Genomic DNA, 22,367 nt, shown 5'->3' with positions numbered 1-22,367 from the left:
TGTTCAGCTTGAGGTTTTTTTTGTAAAATGTGACAGTGTCTTATTTAAGCATGCATTTTCAGGTTGTCCTAAAATAGATTATTGCCTGTATCTTCAATTGTCTGTTGGTGTATTTTCTTCTTTTAATCTTAAGTAAAAGACATATTTATAAAGGTATTGAGGCTTATTTGTGTTCTGTTCAAAATTTGTTCTAAATGTGCAGCAGAACAATAAACTTAGCTGACACTTCCCTTTACATAAATACTAGTTCAGAGTGGAAAAATGACTGGTTTGTGGTTAATTCTGATATATGTTTTAAATTGGACATCAGAGAAATCTGTTGTCTACATTGAAATATGGAATGGATTATTAACGTTATAAATGTTCTCATATTGTAAAAATTAATTGTTTGGCTTGTGGCTCAGGTTTTATTATTTTATTAAAGTGTCAGTAATTGATAGGAAAGATCAAGACAACAATAATTTACAGATGTAATTTGAAACAAATAAAAACCCCTACCCCCCAAAATAATTCTACAATATTCGTAGATAAATTATTTGGATTGCTCACTATACTGGGAAGTTTTGAAGATTATTTAATCTCTGTGGTTCTTCTGCTGTAAACTGAGTTGACTTGTCTTTCTGTTGAGGACCATGGAATGTAGTTGATTACAGTTCCTCTTATCGCAGCCTGTTTAAGAACTGGAAAAGTCTGACTTTTGCCTGAAAAGGTTCTTTCTTTTCCTTCTCTATGAATTCTACAGTTCTTTTGGTCTGAGTTTGCATTCAGGTAGGGAGCACTGTAGTGGGCACAGCTGGGAGTTGGCAATTTGAAGTACAGCAGGATGATTACCTCCCTGATTCTTCTACTAAACATAAAATAGAATGTGCTTTGTCTTTTCATTTAGTCATTGTCTCACACCTACTTTGGATTCCACTATAACCTCTGCATCTTTTTCTACTGTTCTACTTGCCCAGTTGTTATTAAAAATGGAATTTTAAAAACATATGAATTGAAGCTCTTTCCTGTACTCTCTTTCCTAGTTTAGTCTTGCCACTTTCAGAGCATCTCTCCGATGTGTCAGTCACCTTGAATTATGATTCTGGCTTTTCAAGTGCTTATAAATTCAATCTTGTTACTGATTGAAAGAAGAATCTCTGTTCTGTTATCTTTGTTTCTATCTGATACTTTCATTAGATGTAGTGCAGAATCATACAGTATATATGGAATATAAGGCATAGCTTCACAGTTTAATACCGAATGTTAGCTGATATATAAGGGTGATTTTGCAGTTAGATATGTGATGTTAGTTCTTTGCACCACACACTCATTACTTACCATTGGCAATGTCATGTGTTGTTGTGTTAGGTGGTTTTTAGTGTATTTTATACTTACTGCATATCTAACAACTTAAAAACCTTACAAAAAGAGAAAATTAAATTGATTAATAAGAGCATAGCATACTAAAGCAATGTTTATGATTTGTAATATCTTCTAGATTATTGCATTGTTTGTCTAAAAGACTTGTCTAACATTTCAGTATTTTTTTTAAAGTTTGATTTCTGATTCCACAGATCCTCCTTTTCTTTTGGAAAAACACATGCCAAGAAAAAATTGTTGGGATTTTCTCTGAGAATCATGTATTTGCAAAGATAATTAGTAACAGTACAGAGACTTCTTCAGCTAATTCTTTTAGATACTTTTGGCTGAATATATGAAGCATCGGATTTTGTGTATATTGAGGCAAAAAAACTAAAATAAGAGGCCTAATTGTCATAATTTCTCTAGTTGTCTTGCTGTATTGTATTAATGTTGCCACTATAAGTAAAGCAGAACTTCAGTTTCATTGATTAGCAAATTTCATGGCTGTAAAACTGAAAAGTTCAAACACCTGTAGTTAAATTAATTTTGTTGAAAGGACTAAACTGCTTCCTGTATTATTCGTAGTAGTATCATTTCTTTTGAAAGAGAGAAATACTTTGTAAGTTACGAGGTATCAGAATATGAATAATATGATTAATATATAGGAAGCCAAATATCCCATGTGTTATCAAGGTCCATCTCTCTAAGGCCCCTGAGGTGCAGCGCTGGCACTGGATGACCATAGCTAAACAGTGTCTGTACCCATGAGGAGCTGCCCAAGCAGAATGGTAGTAGGGAAAGTAATAGGAACCAAAATGAAGAAAACTGCCAAAGTTTTGTGCTGGATCCTTACTTACTGGCCTGAGTGAAGGAGCAAACAGGTGAAATGTGAACTGGTGTGAGGTTCTGCACCTGGGTTGGGGCACCCCTGGTATCAATCCAGGCTGGGGTGAACAGATCAAGAGCAGCCCTGCTGAGAAGGACATGGGAGTGCTGGTGGATGAGAGGCTGAATATGAGTTGACCATGTGTGCTCACAGCCCAGAAAGCCAAATGTGTCCTGGGCTGTGGCCAGAAGGTCAAGGGAGAGAATTCTTCCATCTGTCTGGTCCCCACCTGGAGTTCCCTCAGACCCCACATGCAGTGCTGCATCCAGGTCTAGGGTCCCCAGCACAGGAAGGACATGGACATGTTGGAGCGAGTCCAGAGGAGGGACACCAAGGTGCTTAGAGGGATGGAACACCTCTCCTGTGAGGAAAGGCACAGAGAGTTGGGATTGTTTAGCCTGGAGAAGGCTCCAGGGTTACCTAATTGTGAATCTACAATACCTGAAGGGAGCCTACAGGAAAGATGGAGAGAGACTTTTTATAAAAGCATGTAGTGACAACACAAGGGGGAATGACTTTAAACTAAAAGAGTAGAGATTTAAATTCGATATTAGGAAGAAATCCTTTACTGTGAGGGTGATCAGGCACTGGAATATGTTGCCCAGAGAAGTTATGGATGCCTCATCTCTGGAAGTGTTCAAAGACCAGGCTGGATGGGGCTCTGAGCAGCCTGGTCTAGTGACAGATGTTCCTGTCCGTGGCAGATGGGTTGAAACGAGATGATCTTTAAGATCCCTTCCAACCCAAACCATTCTATGATTTTATGAATGAGATAAAATTGAATAGCATTTTCAGGTGCCTGGATTAACTGTGGCCTGTGATCTTAAATTGTGCTTTTTGAATGTTCCTTAATTTCATTCTCAAGCTCATAAAAGCTCAACTACTTCTTAGCAAGGCTTAGCTTCCTCTGTACGTTTAAGAATTCTTATCACTTCATAATGGCAAAACCAAAAATTAAATTTGAGGGGTGGAGCAAAAGGAACTTTAGTAGTCAGTGGAAAGAGTTCAGCTTGAGAAATTAGTTGAAGAAGCTAAGTGGAGAGATTTTAACATAAAATTAATTTATTGTAGAAAATACCTCCAATCGGTACTGCAGTTATTTATGCTTTACTGTATCCAGGTTTGCCTTTGATAGGTAGGTTTTTCCTATGCTAGTTCTTTTCCAAGTGTATTGTTTTGTTCCTTCTATTGTTAAAAATTTTTCTTCAGTGTATCATAACGTACATAATTACTGTTGTTCTATAGGCTGTTGATTGGTGGAGTGTTGGTGTTCTTATGTATGAATTATTAACTGGAGCATCACCATTTACAGTCGATGGAGAGAAGAATTCCCAAGCAGAGATTTCTAGGTAAGATTCAAAGCAGTAAAGTATATATGCTTGCTCACAGATGATCCTTATGCCATAATAAGTGTTTTTTGAGGGTTTAAATCTGAAATTTAGGAAGCAAGTGCTGCCAGGCTAACATTTTTTGTGCTCCAGTTCTGTTTAACAGAATGACATTGGAAGTAGATAGTTTTTATTAACTAAGAGAACTGACCTTTACAAAAGACCTATTTTGTTTAAACTACGAGGTAACCACAGCTTTGTAGATACTTAATCTTGCTGTGTGTTTACCCTTGAAAAGGAAGTCATATGAAATATCAAATTATATGTAAATATAATTATCACATTCAAAATCTTAGTACATGAGGTATATCTTTAGCTAGAGATATTTTTCATCAGCTCTTACCTAGAACACTCTGGCAGACTGCTGGTTTAAAGTGTCAGAATGTGCTCTACTCCCAACTTTTTGTTACAGGTAATGTTTATTTTATTAGTTTATAACATGAAACAAAGAACGTGATCTTTTCTAGCCCTACTTGTATATCTGAGAAGAAATGAATTTGATACTTACAGAAGTGAAATAACCTATACTGTTCCTATCTGTTACATGGAAAACTTTTTGTTACGATCATTAATCTCTACACTTCAAAGTTTTGTTTTCAGTACCCATGTAAAAGCACTGGAGCATTTTCAAAAGACAAAGCAATAACCTTCCCCAAAAAACATTACTGAAATCTCTCCCAAAGCTAGCATTTCCTCTTACTGGATTTCTTTTGGAGCAGGGAGTTGAGGGCTTAGATTGTTCAAATTAGTAACTGCTGCCAAGGTGAGCTTGTAAGTCCTGTCCCCAAACTAAGAACAGTTTTGCCTCTGTTGGAAGATATTACCATGGTTCTTATCCTCACCTAAAGTCACTTGATGTTTAAGGTTGTAATAGATGACAGACAAACCTCAATTACGTAGAGAATTTATTTTACTTATGTTATAAATTCAGGCAATTTCTTGAAAGTTTGAGACCTGTTTATTGGTTTTTAGTTCTCTACCAGAGCAGGAAACTTAGAGGGTCACTAGAAAAAACTGAGGGAAGAGGGGAGTCCATTAATAAAACAAAATTCAGTACTTCACCCTCTTGATCATTATATTACAGTTATAACTTAAATTATGTCTTTCTGGCCTATTTAAGGTTAGAAATTTTGTTGATTGCTTACTTACTATGTTTGAATTTGATAATTTTGATTCCCAAGATTTATTAAATGGAACTCTGAAGGTGTTACAATTTTTTTTAGAGAGAACCTTGACCTGAATTTTATAGATATAGTTTTCCAAAAACTGGGAAACTGTTTAGTTATGTATTCTAGAGGATTTGACTTTCTTTTGGTAGGTCCTTATGTGCTCTTTAAGATATTAACATTTCTGATAATTTCAGATTAAATTCAATGGCGAGAAACCACAAGGTTGCTAACATCTGTCCTCTGATGGTTAATAACCTAATTTCTGATATTAATTTAGTTGTGGCACATTTACTGTATTGTTGCTCAGTCTGTTTTTGTTCTGGTGGGTGTTTATGCTACACATTTATAGATAGCAGTCCTGTGGTATTTCAGCTTTTATTCTGATAAATTTAGAAGTTAAATTCTTACAGTTTCCTTTAATAAAGATGTTCCCTAGTCTTCCTGTTTTTTGAAAAGGCTTTTCTTAACTCAGCTTATGTTTTTCTTACATATGGACAATTTATTCCTGTTGATGTTTCAAGAGGATCTTGTTTAAGGGAAAGAATAATACACCATCTGAACAAAAAAATATTCCTTCCTTTGTTCTTCAACTCCTCCTGTTGATGCCAACTGTGGTCTGATAGATATAATTCCTTCTCCTTTTCTAGCACTTTCAACTGATAAACTACTAGTTTATAGCTGAAATCTTATTAGTCCCAGCTATGTGACTGCATTTCAGACTTGATTTCATCTGTCTTGTGTTACTTAAGTACTCATAAGACCCATTGCTTTCTGAATCCTTTCCACGGATAGCAATTTCTGTGTCAGATGACAGCAGTTTTGTGTGTTTACAGTTTATTATGTCATGAATGTTATGTTCCTTTTAAGAACATATGAGAATGTTGCTGCTGTCCTGGCTGCTGCACTGAGTCGTGTGGAAACTTCTGGGGAATAGTGGCTGCCATTCAGACGCAGTGGGAGTGTGGCAGGGGCTTTCCCCAAGGGTACGCTAGAGCAGGCAGAACAGAAATCAAGTACTTACAGTTGCCAGTGGTAAGGAAATTACTGGCACAGAGATATGAGTTGGTACAAACTTCTTTCTTGGTAGCAAAGTTGTTCTAACCAGAATTTATATTGTTAAATATGCTTAAACTTGTCAGTTGCAGCAGACTCAAGAATTCAATTTTTTACTTGGTCACAAACTCTGAAAGCATAGTTTCCATGGCCTTTGATTTTTCTGAGTTTAAGGAAAAAAGTCTTCTGAATGAATCCAGGTCCTTCTTTTATTTTACCTAGGTGGTATCATGGTTTAACCTCAGCCAGCAGCCAAGCCCCACACAGCTGCTCGCTCACTCCCCCGCCAGAAGAACTGGGGAGAGAATCAGAAGGGTAAAAGCCAGAAAACTCATGGATTGAGATAAAGACAGTTTAACAGGGAAAGCAAGAGCCATTCATACAAGCAAAGAAAAACAAGGAATTAATTTAACACTTCCCATGGGCAGGCAGGTATTCAGGCATCTCCAGGAGAGCAGGGCCCATCACATGTAACAGTTATTTGGGAAGACAGATGCCATCACTCCAAATGTCCTCCCTTCTTCCTTCTTCCTCCCATTTTATATACTGAGTGTGATGTCATATGGTCTGGAATAACCTCTTGGTCAGTTTGGGTCACCTCCCAACTGGTTGTCTCCTCCCAACTTCCCATGTGCCCCCAACTTCTTGCCAGCGTGGCAGTACAAAAAGCATAAAAGGCCTTGGCTCTGTTTAAGCCCTGCTCAGCAAGAACAAAAACATCTCTATGTTACCAACTCTGTGTTCAGCACAAACCCAAAACACAGTCCTGTATTAGCCACTGTGAAGAAAATTAACTCTACCCCAGCTGAAATCAGCACAGGTGGGAAGTTATCTCAAATATTTTTAGATAATTTTATTTCCTTGTGTGGCACAATGGCTGTCTGGTGTTAAATTTGACAAAATTTTGTTCTAAAATCTCTCTCTAATGGACTTGCAGTTCTCGTGTCAGATATAATTTATATATGGTTTCTATTTTTTTTTTTCTCTTTCTGATGAGAGATTATGTTGTTCTTTTGTCATAATCTTTTTGGCAATACTGTGGACTTGTCTTCTGTGGAAAATGCAACTTAAGAAAGTGCCTACTATCCCTATGTCTGTGTCTCTGAAGACTCTTTTTGTTCATATGCTTGGTGTTAAGGGTTATTAAACTTCATTAAAAAATAAATCCAAATATCTCTCCTTTTCTAGTATGCCATCTCCCCTTCCTTTTCCCTCTTCCCAAATCTTCCTTTCATTTTTGAGAATTCTGATTGTCCATTGCTGCAGAGCCAGGGATAGGACTCATCCTGCAAAATCACAGGCAAGTGCTGGGTTTGATTTTCCATTTCACTGTGAGTGATTCATAGTGCTGAATTCAAAGACAAATACATGAACACTTTATAAGCCATTGTTAGAGCCTTGAGTGACTTACCCTTCAGTACAGCACTTCAGTAATGTTGTTCTAGTGAAACCAGACTCTCTTCCCTTGATCAAGCTACTTCACCAGTTTCTGCTCTTTCACATGTTGATCCAATCTGGTCTTTGTTTTCTGGCAGCTTGCTTTCCATCCTTCAATCCCATGGGAATTGTAAATAGTTCTTGGAACTTTTAAAGAATGTAGCTTCAATCTTCACTACATCTCTGATGTCATTCCATGAACCGGTCCAGAGCATCATCAGTATTTTCTAGTATCAGTTAACCTCAAAAGTATTTCTGAATGAAAGCTACTGGCATGTATTAATGCAGCTTACATGGAGTCTGCTTGTACAGCATAGCAAAATGCTGCTTTCTCTGCAGTGGGCTCTAAGAGAATCAACAGATGGACAATATCCCTCAATATAAAACTTAGCAGATGTCTGCTGGAAATACAATACAGCAAAGAGGAAGCAGTTTAGGAGGTTCCTGGAATGTGTGGAATATAACTTCCTGGCACAACTAGGGAAGGTACCTCACTGGGCCTGTTGATTGTGAAGAGAGAAGCGCTGGGGGTGATGTGATGGCTCTAGGCTCTCTTGGGCAAAGTGATCACAAAATAAGAGTTTTTTATTCTTGGAGAAGTAAAGGGGGGATCAGAAAAATCTCTAAATTGTAATTCTGAAGGGCAGGCTTTGGCTGATTTAGGACACTGTTAGAGAGAGTCCCTTGGAAGGCAGTCCTGAAGAGCAAAGGAGTCCAGGAAGGCTGGACATCCTTCAAGAAAGAAATCTTAAAGGTGCAGGAGTAGGTCATCCCCATGGGCCAACAGCCCAGTTGGTGGGAAAGAAGTTTGGCCTGGTTGAACAGAGCTTTGGCTGGAACTCAGGAAAAAAAAGAGCAGTTTATGACCTGTGGAAGAAGGGGCCAGGCAACTCAGGAAGGCTACAGGGATGTTGTGAGGTTATGCAGGGAGAACATTAGAAGGACCAAAGCCCAACTAGAATTTAAGCTGGCTAGTGCTATAAAAGATAATAAAAAAATGTTTCTATAAATACATTAGCAACAAAATGCTAAGGAGACGAGGAGAAGGTGAGGTACTTCGTGACTTCTTTGTCTCTGTTTTAACAGTAAGACCTGTTGTTCTCCAGAGGTGCCCAGCCTCCTGAGCTGGAAAACAGGGACAGGTAGCCTAATCAAACGCCCATAATCCAAGGGGAAATGATCAGTGACCTGATACACCGCTGAGGTGTTCAAAAGTCTATGGTCCTAAATGAAATCCATCCAAGGATACTGAGTGCTCACTGAGCCACTTTCCATCATTTATCAGCAGTCCTGGTTAACAGGGAGGTGCCAATTGACCAGAGGTTGGCAAAATGTTCCATCTACAGGAAGTGGCAGGAGGAGGATCTGGGGAACTACAGGCTTGTCAGCCTGACCTTGGTACCAGGGAAGGTCACGGAGCAGATCATTTAGGGTACCATCACATGGCACGTTCAGGACAACCAGGGCATTAGGCCCAGCCAACATGGATTTATGAAAGGCAGATCCTGCTTGCCTGACCTGATTTCCTTCTATGACAAGGTGACCCACATAGTGGATGACAGAAAGGCTGTGGGTGTTTTCTACCTGGACTTTAGTAAAGCCTTTGACACTGTCTCTCACAGCATTCTCCTGGAGAAACTGGCTGCTCCTGGCTTGGATGGGTGCACTCATCTCTGGGTAAAAATGGCTGCATGGTGGATCCCAGAGTGTGGTGGTGAATGGACTTACATTGAGTTGGCAGCTGGTCACAGTATTGGGGCCAGTTCTGTTAATATATTTATTGATGACCCAAACAAGGGGATTGAGTGCACCCTCAGTCACTTTGCAGATGACACCGAATTGGGTGGGAGTGTTGATCAGCTGGAGAGTAGGAAGGCTCTGCGGTGGAAGGATCTGGACAGGCTGGATTGATGGACCAAGGCCAATGGTATGAGGCTTAACAAGGCCAAGTCCGGGTCTCACACTTGAGTCACAACAACCCCATGCAGTGCTACGGGCTTGGAGCAGAGTGGCTGGAAAGCAGCCTAATGGAAAAAGGACCTGGCGGTGCTGATCGACAGCAGCTGAACATGAACCAGCAGTGTGCCCAGGTGGCCAGAAGGACAGTGGCATCCTGACCTGGATCAGAAATAGTGTAGCCACAGAATCAGGGCAGTGATTGTCTTGTACCTGGCACTGGTAAGGGCATACCTTGGGCCCCTCACTACAAGACAGACATTGAGGTGCTGGGGTGTGTCCAGAGAAGAGGAACGGAGCTGGTGAAGGGTCTGGCACACGAGTCTTGTGTGGAGCAGCTGAGGGAGCTGGGGGTGTTTTGTCAGGAGAAGAGGAGGCTCTTGGGGGGACCTTATCGCTCTCTACAACTACCTGAAAGGAGGTTGTAGTGAGGTGCACGTTGGTCTCTTCTCCCAGGTAATAGGTGACAGGATGAGAGGGAATGACCTCAGATTTCACCCAGGGATGTTTAGATTGGCTATTAGGGAAACTTTCTTCACTGGAAGGGTGGTCAGACATTGGAACAGACTGCCCAGGGAAGAGGTAAAGGCACCATCCCTAGAGGTATTTAAAAGAGGTGCAGATGTGGTACTTAAGGACATGGTTTAGTGGTGGGTTTGGCAGTGCTGATAAATGGCTGCACTCGATGGTCTTTTCCAACCTAAACAGTTCTGTGATTCTGTAATCATAGCTTTCTTTTCACATAGCTAAATACCACTTCATTGTTAATTCTGCCTATAAAAAGAAATTATTTAAAACAATAATCTTGGTAAAAGGCAGGAGTTACTGATTCTGTTGCCAAAGAATTTTCCATTAGGTAAAATGAGGCGTGTCTGGGTCTGGAGCATCTCTCTTATGAGGAGAGACTGCGGGAGCTGGGCCTGTTTAGTCTAAAGAGAAGACTGAGAGGGGATCTCATTAATGCATATAAATATCTCAAAGGTGGGTGCCAGGAGGGTGGTGCCAGACTCTTTGCAGTGGTGCCCAGCGACAGGTTGAGGAGTAATGTCTGTAAACTGAAACACAAGAAGTTTCACCTCAACATGAGGAAGAACTTCTGTATGTTGAAGATGGCAGAGCACTGGAACAGGCTGCCCAGGAGGTTGTGGAGTCTCCCTCTCTGGAGACATTCAAAACCCACCTGGACATGTTCCTGTGTCACCTGCTCTAGGTAACCCTGCCATGGTTGGACTAGATGATTTCCAGAGATCCCTTCCAACCCTAACAATTCTGTGATTCTGTGAAAATACAGTGTTATACGAAATTATTATTGGCAAAATATGTGTGCTAAATTGTTCTAGTAGATATAATTGTTATAGGGGATTCCTTCCCCCAAGAATTTAAGGAGTGGTTTCTACACAAAGAGCAGAATGTCAAATAATATGAACAGTTATTTTATAAATCTGTCTCAGCTTCAGCTTGGACTTTCTGTGCAATTACCACCTCCATAATATGACCAATTACAGTTCTCAGGCTGACCAAAGACGTGCAGTATGTCTCTAGAAATTTGCAATTAGAAGGATGAGACTAACTTGTGTTGCTGCGGAAATACTTCTTTTGGCTAAGAATTTTCTGGTAACTTTGCAGTGCAGGATTCTTTCCACTGCTTGTGTTTGTTTCGCGCTCCTTTTCTTATGTGAAAGTTTATATTTGCATTAGCAGCCTGGGACACTGGCAAGAATCTTACTGCTAACACTTTTCAGCATCACTACTGTAGAGACTGATCTCCTAAGGCTCCACAGAGAAATTGTACTCATTTATTCTCTTTGTTACTGATTTTACCAATCACCTCAATTCAGCATCTTTTTTCAGTGAAATTTAATTTTTTTATCTGATTTGTCCATCTTTAATCTCTGACATGTTTTAGATGGAAAATGCTCTAAAATGTCTCTTTTGATTTCTGAGGACATCACAGAGTCTCAATCTCATTGCTTTAGAAATCAGTTTTAAAAAATATTGACTGAAGTTGTTTTTCCTCCTTCTGAGAGCCCAAAGGGAACTTACCTCTTTCCAAGATCTTTATTGCATACCTTTCTGATTCTTTCATCAGACAGATTGATAAATAGATTTCCTCATACTTCTCTAACTGAAGTGATTTTCAAGCTACAAAGACACTGTAGATTTAATTGGCCCTCCTGTAAATAAAGTAATTTTTTATTATCAAGGTGTCCTGTCTTCTGTCTCACAACAGGAAGGTTTTCTTACTTCCTTACCTGCTCCCCCTTTCTGAAACTGGGTGATTTCTGAAGAGACTGAATCTTTACTTCTCCACCACTCCTGCAGTGTAAGAATCCTCTTGTTTAGTGATGTTTAAATTTGGTATTAACATCCCTAATTAAGAAATCATTTGACAATATTGTGTTTTCTTCTCCTTTTCTGTAAAGTGAAATGTGTCCAGAAGTTGAAGAGAAGGCTTATGGTTGCAGTTACTTCTGCTAGCAGAATGGCTGTGATTTAGACTCTTAGTGGCAGATAATCCATACATCATTCAAAGAAACAATCCTGGACCTCTACGCCAGCTTAAAACTGACACTGTATTTTCTTAACTCATTTCAGTGCTACTTAAACCAAGAGATTAGCTTGCTTTGTCTTTGTGTTTGCTTGAAATTGGATACTAAGTGAGTAGAGGCTACCCCTGGGGTATGTGCATTTTGAACACTGCCAGGATAGGGTTATTTAGGAAACAATCTACTTGCATCTATTTTTGGACTAATCCAAGAAGCTACATGTTTCAAGACAAAAATTTTCCCATGGGATAACTGACTCTAAGGATATGTCATGTAGTAACTTTAAACAAAAATTAGAAATGTCCTGCAGTGATCAACTTCAGCTCTGTAAAAAGCTATGTCTCTCATAGCTTCAAATATCTTTCAGTCTGTGTTTAGTGGAGGTGCTCTAAGTCCTTCTCTGTATTGTGCTTCCTGAAGTCACCACAGTGAGAGTATACATAGGGCTATATCAACACCAAGCTGAACATGAGCCAGCAATGTGCCCTTGTGGCAAAGGCAGCAAATGCTATCCTGGGATGCATTAGACAGTATCATGAGGTTGAGGGACATGATCCTTCCTCTCAGCACTGGTGAGGCCACACCTGGGTTTCTGGTCTCCCCAGTACACAAGAGTGATGGACATATTGAAAAGAGTCCAGCAAAGGGCCACTGAGAAGGTTGAAGGTACTGAAGCATAGGAGGGAATACTGAGAAAGCTGAGACTCTTCCACCTGGAGAGGGCTAGAGAGATCTCATAACTGGACATAAATGCCTGAAGGGAGCGTGCAGAGAAGAGGGATCCAGGCTGCTTTCAGTGGTGCTCAGTGAAAGGACCTGAGGTAGAGGTCACAAAATGAAACACAGGAGGTTCCCTCTGAGCATCAGGAAACACCTTTTTACTGAGAGTATGACTGAGCACTGACACAGGCTGCCCAAGGGAGGTGGTGAAGTCTCTTTCCCTGGAGATACTCAAAAGGTTTCTGGACATGGCTGTGAACTACTGGCTCTAGATGACTCTGTTGGAGCATGGGGGGGTTTGACCAGATGACCTCCAGAGGTCTCTTCTAACCACTCCTCTCTGATTCTGTATGATAAAGGGTTTTGTGTGTCTTTGTTTTAACCCTTTTGATGTATCTTTGGATGTGTTATCTGTGTGTGCATTCTCAATTTTCCTTTAGAGTCCTTAGCTTCAGTATTTCCACTTGAAGTAACTGAAAGAAAACTTACCTTTGTCTTCATATAAAACTGTGGGAACTACCCATATAAAAGAGGTGCTGAAATGTGATTCTGCTTAGGCTTCCAAGATTTTGAACTTTTGAACTAACATTATTTGATGGCTTCTAGTTCTTATATTGAAAAAGACAGCGAGGTCCTTGTCCCAGGCCCCTTGACTCATCTTTTCGCTAAGCTGGGTAGTCCTAACCTTTTATAAAACTTCCTATAAAACACATTCTATATTTCTGACTAGTCTTATTACTGTTCTCTAAAATTTTTCCAGTTATAGTGCCTCCTTTTGAGACTAGGACATGAGCACTGTGTGCAAGATAGAGGGTGCAGGCAAGCTTCCAATGGCCCAAATGTCATGGTTTTTTTCTTTATTTTCTAATAATTTTTAATATTGAAATTATTTTTGTTTTGACTGCTGTTAGGCATCAGGTTGAATTCTTTGTTAAACTATCTGTTGTAGTTATGAGATTTCTTTTAAATAGTAATAGTAAGCCCAGTATGTGAAATGAGGAAGGTTTCTTTTGTGGATTGAGTTACACAATTTATCTTCTACAGATGTTGTGTTTCATGTCCACAATTCCTTGAACCTTTCTTTATTTGAAAAATGGTTTGTTTCACATTTGCGATCCTCCTGCCTTTGGGTAAAATACAAGTTTAAGTGAACTTTTAAATGCTACCATTAGTATGGTAACTCTTTGATTTAACACTTAACATATTAAGTAATTACCAAATTGTTATTTTGTTTGTTTTACAGGAGAATATTAAAAAGTGAGCCTCCTTATCCACAAGAAATGAGTGCTCTATCTAAGGATATAATTCAACGGCTTCTGATGAAAGACCCCAAGAAGAGGCTAGGTTGTGGTCCCACTGATGCTGATGAAATCAAGCAGCATCCCTTTTTCCAGGTAAAGCAAACAACAGAACTCACCAGATAGCACTTACTCTATATTAGTGACTGTGAAACCCAACTCTAAGGAAATTCTGCTGTTTTGTTAACAGAATAGCTTAGAGACATGTTAATTGCATGAATAATTATATTGAAGTTAGAAAGAATATCCATGTGTATGTGGATGGATTTTGTGTGTATTAGAAGGACATGATAGATATTTAATATGTTCTCTCTATATCTAAGTTACTTGCAGCAAAGCACTGAAATTATGTGTTGTGTTGTCTCATGGTTTTTTTTTGTTGTTGTTGTTTGGTTGGTTTTTTTAAGGAAGTTTACCACTAGCATTATTTGTAAAATCTGAATATTGATAAAATTCACTAAACTCTTCTATTTTCCTTGGCCTAATTAAATCTTTAGTCTTGTTTAGTAAATTTTAATTCTGTTCAGCTTTCACTGTATTAATATTTGCTTTCAAAGATTGGATTTGCATACAGCATCTGTACTGTTCCATCCATTGTGGTTTAAATTATGTGCTTTCTTTGAAAAAACTAAGTATATTTTTATGGTGCTGCTGAAGTTAAGGAAAGTTACACAGAGTTAAACTTCCCTTATTCACTGTTTGCTTTGGAACATACATTTTGTCCTCATACAACACTTTCTAATCTTGACTTAATTTCAGTTCCACTCCTTTACAGTATCAGAGCAATTTTCTCGTAACTGCTATACCAAAGCTTCCTCTTTCCAACCATGCATTTAAGGAAGAATTCAGAGGCTTATGCTCTCAGGGCTCTGAAAGCTGACATTAGTAATTAAGCACAGAAATTGTCAGTGAAAAGTTGAAGATACTGAATGCATGCACTGTGGCTTACAAAAATATAAATGTTGTTTATTTTGAAAGAGAGGAAGAAATTCAAGGGCCATCACACTAATTGTTTGGCTCATCTCCACTGTTAAATTTAATTGTATTGATTTTCTTTTTAATTGAATTCTGTCTACATACAAATAAGTATGATACTTCTTGGCTCTACCTAAGCAAATTAGTGGGGCATAATTTGAATGCTTTTCATCTGCCTGTGGAAAATAGCAAATGGAGTTAGGATTGTGTTTCTGGACAAGTCTGTCTTTCCAATATCTCTTTTTGTTAAATTTTCATTTGATTCAAATTTATTTTCCTGTTTTTTGTTTAGAATATGAATTGGGATGATTTAGCTGCCAAAAAAATACCAGCTCCTTTTAAACCAGTAATCAGAGATGAATTGGATGTCAGTAATTTTGCAGAAGAGTTTACAGAAATGGATCCAACATACTCTCCTGCAGCAACCCCTCAGACTTCAGAAAGAATATTTCAGGTATTTTAAGAACTCACATTAATTTAAAAAAAAATTATTGAACAATTCCATATAGCTAGCTTTTTTTTTCCTCCTACCTTTTAAGTTCTTGAAATTAACTGTGTAATTTCCAGTCTCAGTTCCCAGATCTTTTTGTTCAACAATTGCAAAACGAGAAAGGTGGGAACAGTCCTACTGCAAACATAAAATTCCTTGTTTCTCCATTTCCAGCTGAATGTCCAGCATGCTGGATTAAAGTCTGTCTGTTCTTTATTGGTTCTTCATACCTTATGAGTCTTGTCATCTTGACTCCATCAGCCTGGGCTACCAGCTTGAACAACAGTCATGTAGTTCACCCATTTCCACATTATGCACCAGTTGAAGTATTCCTTTGGAAAGTGGGAGCTACCTACAGAGTTGAAAGTAGGTCTTCCACGTTTTGTAGGAGTGCTCTAATTACTAGGCTGCTATATACAGATGAGTAACAAAGCTTTCCTTATCATCTCCCCCGTGCTGTTAAAGAATGATCCCTTCTTAGATTGTACAGTCTAGATGTAAAATGGGTAGGTAGAAACAGCTCATGTGCAGTCAACTTGGTACCAGAGCTGCAGAGGTGAAGAACAGTTTGGATTGCTTTCTCCTCTCCCCCTTCTTGTGCTTTGTTGTTTTTTATTGTCTGTGTTTGAGCAGCTTAATTCTTAGTGTACAGGAATGTAGCATCATATACTGGAAGTTGTTAGATTTGTAGTGACTGTAGTAAGCAATTTATGCATGTCACCACTCTATGGTGGTAGTCACAGCTGTTCTTGTTATACTCAAACTAGACACATCATTAATATGAAGCTCATATTGTTTAGCCATTTGAAATGGTTTGATGCTTACATCACAACATAAAAACTATTTCATGCCTTAACTTTAAGGTGTCCTGGGAAGCTGGCTAATTTGAAGTATAGCCTTTATCACTATTGTAAAACAATTGAAGCTGAATCAGATTAGCATTAATTATGAGAGTTCTTGTAGTATTATTGTTTTATCTTTAACTATGGAGAAGCATATAACTGATTCCAGGAACATACCTGTTCATGTTGAACAGAGTAATATCTAACCATCAATGAGCCAGTTATAGGTTCTGTACTATGGTATGAAAATTCTGTTTTCTTTGAAAAATTCTTCTGAAACTTCTAATGTTTCATATGTATTATGATAGTTAATGTGCAGCAATATCAAGCCATGCCCTTTTCTGATGTTTTAATTTCATAGGGATATTCTTTCGTTGCACCTTCTATTTTGTTTAAACGCAATGCAGCTACAGTAGATCCTCTCCAGTTTTATATGGGGGATGAACGACCTGGAACTACAACTATTGCCAGAAGTGCTATGATGAAGGTAATAATAATATCAAGAACTAAATTAATTAGGTGTACCTTGGAACTATGTATGAATTCCCAAGCAGCAATCACAAGCTAGGCTACAGATGACAAAACAGTCATCGTTCGTTTATCAGTTCTCTGTAATGGCTCCTCCGATGATCCAAGCATCTAACTTGCATGTGATACTATTAAGTGGTTGACATTTAATCTGAAAAATGAGATGATTGTCTAGTTTCCCAGAAGAATGAAGTATAGAATTAATAATAGTATGATTCCTGATAACTCTTATTCAGCCAACCATTATAGATATTTTTGAAACTGTTAATTATATCAGAATTCCTTCTTTGATATGTTTACCCAAAAGAGTGTATAGTTGTGTGAAGCCTTTTAAGAACACATGCTATCGTGATGTCTTCAAACGAGTGCATAGTTTTGTGGATAAATGTATGTATGACCATCTTTGATCCTGTTTGTCTGAATATTTTGTATCTTCAGCTATTGTAGTAGTAATGATTTATTTAGTGATTATGTTTGTTTAATGTAACATGAGCCTTACTCTTTAATTGTTAGAATAATGTTTATGCATTTTATTAAATAGAAGTTAAGATTATATATTTTATTAAAAAGAGAACTCTTTTACAATTTTAAATATAGATGAAAAATTCTCACGAAATTTTACTCTTTGTCTTTGACTGTGTATACTACAAGTATTCTGCAAAACTAAATACAGACAGTTTCCTAACAGGACTCTCCATTTTATCATCATTATGAACTGGATCTGAAAGAGAAACCATTGGGAGAAGGAAGTTTTTCCATTTGTCGAAAGTGCTTACACAAGAAAACTAGCCAAGAGTATGCAGTAAAAATAATTAGCAAAAGGTATAAATATTCTATAAGACAATAAAAATATTTTCTTTGCTTACTGTCACCCATGGATTAGAATAATGTTCACTACATTTTTGGAAGTAGAAAAATAACTTGAAAATTATTTTCTGTTCTATGAATCTACAGAAACTTACTGTATCCTTATGACCTTTAAAAAAATTCTGAGAGTCTTTTGAAACAAAATGTTATTCTTGTTGGGGAGGACAGGAAGAAACCTAAAAAGTACCTTTCTGGTTCCTAGTTGTATTCTACCCTTCCCCTAATTGTGCTCCTAACAAAGTAAGGTATAAGGTTTTTCTATCTTTAGACTTAAGTGAACTGAACGTAGGCTTACACTAGCTCCCTCTCCTAAGCAGCCCATTTGATTGCCTAGGATACTGCTTTTAAGAGGGATCTGTAGTGTGGGTTGCCTCAGATCTATCTAATTGTGTGTGTGTGTATATTACATGGAACTAGACTTTGGAGTTGTAAGTTGCATTTTGTTTCCTGGGTGTTCTGAAGAGAACATCCAATGAAGGCAGCTGACTTGCTTTGTACGTGGGTATCAACTGGTCTTCTTCCAGAACAGATACCTCAGTTTCTGCCTAGAGAAAAATAAAGATGAAGGATTCTTTGAGAAGCAGATAGAATTTTGCCTTCATTTTGCAGTGTTCATTAGTAAATATGTCCCTAGTGTGTTGTAGAATGCTGGCAGGAAGGGGAAAGTATAAATGTTCTGCTATCGGAATGATAGTTCACAGTGATCTCTTCTCCAAGACATTTGGCTGTACCTCTGTTTTTCCAGACCCTAGAAGAAGCTGTCCACCAGACTTAAGTGTTTCATCACATGCTGTTTGAATAGGATAAGTTCAAGAATAAGAAACCTAAGTGTAGGTGTCTGACTCACTTTTCTGAAGTCTGCTAATTTAATAGAGGCCTGCCTAAAACTGTTAGTGGAGTCTACAGAGAAAATTGAATGACCTGGCACTAGAAGTGGGATTCAGTAACTTAAACATAGACATCTACGTAGTGCCATTTTAGCATCTGTTGGTGTCTTCTCTGTTCTCCAGTTTCCATCAGTCTTGTGACTACTACCTTTTTGTAGATGTCTTCATGGCTGATGTCATCTCCCAGGCTCTCCTATGCTTAGGCCACTGAATCCTACTCTAGGTATGTATGTTATGGTGATTTAGTTCACCCTGTAAGATTGGTTAACTAGAATTTCAGTCATTATAATGAGACCTTGAACAGTAGTATGCAGTAGACACCTACATTGGACATTTTAATGTGAAAATCTCTACCTTGTGTCTACACTCAAAATTTTTTTCTGTGGTGCCTGCAGAGCTGTAGGTTAGTAACTCGCATCTCTTAATGTAATGGATATTTTGTCTTGGGATAACAGTGGGCACAGTGGTATTGACTTTTCCCCTAGAACTAAACTTTGAGGAATTATGTCCCTAGATGATATTACTCATGGGTTCTTTTGCTCTTTCTCCTTCATCTTGGTAGATCAGGCTAAATGAAGGTAAGAAGTGGTCTGTACACAGAGGTATTTTTTTTTTTTAGGAATATAGGCTGTGAGCAGAGTCAGAGCATGTTTGTGCAGTATTTAGGGGTAGCAGTAAACTCACACTCTCAATAGTTGGACAAAAACCAGCTTGAATAAGAAACTGTAAATAATATTGCTCTGAGGATCACACCGGTAAATCTTGCTAAAAGGAAAAGTGTAATGAGTTTCTAGCATCTTCTTTGCCTCAAAGTCAGTCTTTCACTCCTCCCAACCAAATGTGCCCAAAAAGGGAATCTTACACCTAGGGAAACCCTTTTATGATACTTGAGGTGAAAGCTCAGATGAAGAGTTCCTCTGTGGTGTTGCTTTGTTTTGTTAGTAGTGCTGGACCTGCTTCCAGCCAGCAGTTTGAGATTTATCTGTGTGTCTGAAGACCACTCAAACAGTGGGCTCCTGTAAACTTGCTTGAGTTATTGTTTTAGAACTTCCCATTTGTTTTTCATGAGATGGTAACTATTTATGGAGGGGAAATACTCAGAAAAGTCCATTTACAAATTTTGAAGGTTTATGTTCATGATACTGAACCTTTTTCATCTGTTTTCAAGGTTCACTTCCTTCTGATACTTTAGGGGGAAAGACTGTGTGAGTCAGGTTTTTTAATTTCTTAAGGACCTGAAGCCACTTTCAATGTAAACAACTTCAGCAGCAGGTGAAACAGCTTAGTTTATTCGTTGATTATATGAAGCCTGCAGAAAAATGGAATTCTCTTGCACAGAGTTCTCATTGTAGTTCTCATCCTAATTAGGGGGGAAAAAAGGCAACCAAAAGCTAAGAACATGTGTAGTGAGAGAGATTCCGTGTTATCCATAAGGCCATTCTCTTAAGTCAGCACAGGGTTAGACTTTCTTGGAGAGAGTTCTGGCAAAAATTTTCAGGCATTATTTACCAAAAATAAATCAACATATCTAACTAGTGGGAAAAAGTGTTCTGATCTGTCACCATTCACATAGTTTTTATAATGATCACCATGTTAATTTTTTTTGGCTATAGATTTCAGTACTTGAAAGAGAATTTATGCCATGAGTTTTGCTCTGGAGATGGTCTCTTATCTCTTCCATTTCAGATTTTTGCAATGGCCTGTTTAGGGTTCATTTGTATAACACAATTCATATATAGATGATGTTACTCTTTTTTCCTAGTAGAGCTCATAGTTTCCATACCACTTTGGAAATACTTGTCTCCTTTAAGAATGGAAAATGATTTGGCCAAGATAAAAGTGAACTAACTTTGTAGCAACATAAGTGAAGTCAGATTTCCCTGGACTAAGGGAAAGGTTAGTTTTAGATAGAAAATATTCTATAACATCACATCAGTTTTTGCTGTAGCAAGTTGCAATTGCATTAAAAACATTGTTTGATTTCGCTGTGGTTTTTTAATAATCTAAATTGCAGAGTTATGTGGCAAGTTTTCTCAGCTTACTTTGAATATACCTTTAATTGTACTAAAGCAATTAAAAAATAGGTCTAACGCTTTGAACATGCAATTTGCTTAATAAAATGGGTACAAAATGACTGCTCAATTTTTCTAGAATGGAAGCCAACACCCAGAGAGAAATAACAGCCCTGAAACTCTGCGAAGGACATCCGAATGTAGTGAAGTTACATGAAGTTTTTCATGACCAGGTATTTTGAAGAAACTGTAATCAGCACCTACCAAACACATTGCCATGTGTTTTCCCAAGAACTTTTAGGAGTTAAGCATAACTGTAACTGTGAAGGCAACGTTTTTCCTAGGGCTTTTTTCTAGTCAATATAGAAGATGAAGCAGAAGTTCTACATTCAAGCAAACTCGCAGTTACTCTAGCAAATCAAAAGTATGTGTAAAAATTAGTCTTGGATTGTGTTTGTGGTTCTGGCCTTGGCTGTCTTTGTGAATCATCATGCAGTATATTCATTGCACAGTTTCACATCTATGATACTGAGGTGTCTAATCACTTTTCCCCTAGGGTTGTCATAAATTTTAAAACAGTATTGGTGAATTGGTTTGGAAATCATGCATAGGAAGATTATACAACTAGCATTTTTTTTTTTTACATATTAGTAACTCAATGGAGATAACTAAATAGCTTGCCAAATTACCAAATGTGAAAGTAGAGCCTCTATTTGAAAATATATTAAGATCAGTTTATTTACGTACCATAATTGTCTTTTTCCTTAATGTGATGCAGACTCCACAGCATGTAATAAACCATAATTTGATCTGAATTGGAAGTTGACCCTGGTCTGAGCTGGGGTTTTGGACCAGATGTCCTGTAGAGCACTCTTCTAACATAAACTACTTTGTGATTCTCGTCTATGATTCTGTAATGGAACGTGAGGTCTCTTGCCTCTCCACCTATCCCAGTCTGTCCTCCTCATGCAGTTTATACAAGGACCAGCAGAGAGGTCATGTGGAGCACTTCTAAAATGAACTGAGAGGATTTCCTAGTGAAGTTTCAGGGTGCTTTTAAAGGATTTAATTAAGTGGTTAGCTCCTTATGCATATTAATAGATATGCATCCCTGCATCTGAACAGGCTTAAGGGCAAAAGTCTAGCTTTTTCCAGTTTTATTTGTTAGCCTAAGTAAAGACATTTCGTCTCTCTACAAATGTAGCTAATGGTATTGTGTTTTTTTAAATAAATATGGGTGGACATGGCAAAGACATTATCATTCTTCAATCTCAATGAGATTGATGGGGAAAGTGCATCTGAGATGCAAGTTGGTTCTTGTTTTTGGCCTTCCAAATTGCTACAAGCAGTAATGTTATTTCTTCAAACGTGGACAACCTGCCAGATTAGCACCTACATCTTGAATGAACGTTGGTTTTGTAATGTTAAATTTCTAACATGCTGTATTTTTCTTTATTGTTTCAGCTTCACACATTTCTAGTAATGGAATTGCTGAAGGGAGGAGAATTGCTTGAGCGTATTCAGAAAAAGAAACATTTCAGTGAGACTGAAGCCAGCCACATTATGCGCAGACTTGTTTCAGCAGTGAGCCACATGCACGATGTGGGAGTAGTCCACAGAGATCTGAAACCTGAGGTATAGTGACTTGCATATATATGTTAAGAAAATAAATTATTAAATATCTGGAATGTGATGTGTCTCTGTTTCTCCAGCTTTTATTACAGAGTTTTCTACTTCTGTATTTTTAATAAAATGTTACCGCTTTTACTTGATAAATTCTGTAGATGTTTTTCTGCTCATAGGTAAAAGTAACTGTTAGGAAACATGTTTAGTTCTGTAAGCAATCTGTACTCTTAACTTGTTCAAAAACATTCTTTACCTATTTGGGGACAATTTTTACTTGCGTGTATTTATTGTATGAAACAGTTTATAAGCAGAGAGCTACGTTGCTTGGATACTTTCCCTGTACATT

General features: G+C 38.0%; 1 protein-coding gene across 5 annotated transcripts in view; it reads left to right on the top strand.

Moving 5' to 3' along the window:
* Nucleotides 1-22,367, top strand: part of RPS6KA5 (ribosomal protein S6 kinase A5) — a 65,183-nt gene that overhangs the window by 33,120 nt on the left and 9,696 nt on the right. For all 5 annotated transcript variants that reach the window (XM_018082763.2, XM_018082766.2, XM_018082764.2 and 2 more), the window contains 7 exons: nt 3,473-3,576; nt 13,740-13,890; nt 15,062-15,223; nt 16,463-16,588; nt 17,318-17,451; nt 20,535-20,628; nt 21,860-22,030. In XM_018082763.2, the coding sequence (XP_017938252.1) occupies nt 3,473-3,576; nt 13,740-13,890; nt 15,062-15,223; nt 16,463-16,588; nt 17,318-17,451; nt 20,535-20,628; nt 21,860-22,030 (942 nt within the window). The remainder of the gene's footprint in view (nt 1-3,472; nt 3,577-13,739; nt 13,891-15,061; nt 15,224-16,462; nt 16,589-17,317; nt 17,452-20,534; nt 20,629-21,859; nt 22,031-22,367) is intronic.

This window comes from Manacus vitellinus, unplaced genomic scaffold (assembly GCF_001715985.3).
Source record: "Manacus vitellinus isolate BGI_N305 unplaced genomic scaffold, ASM171598v3 scaffold_6_pilon, whole genome shotgun sequence".
NCBI classification, from domain to species: domain Eukaryota; kingdom Metazoa; phylum Chordata; class Aves; order Passeriformes; family Pipridae; genus Manacus; species Manacus vitellinus.
Note: the sequence above shows the minus strand (reverse complement) of the source record. Positions and strands in the feature narration are given on the sequence as shown.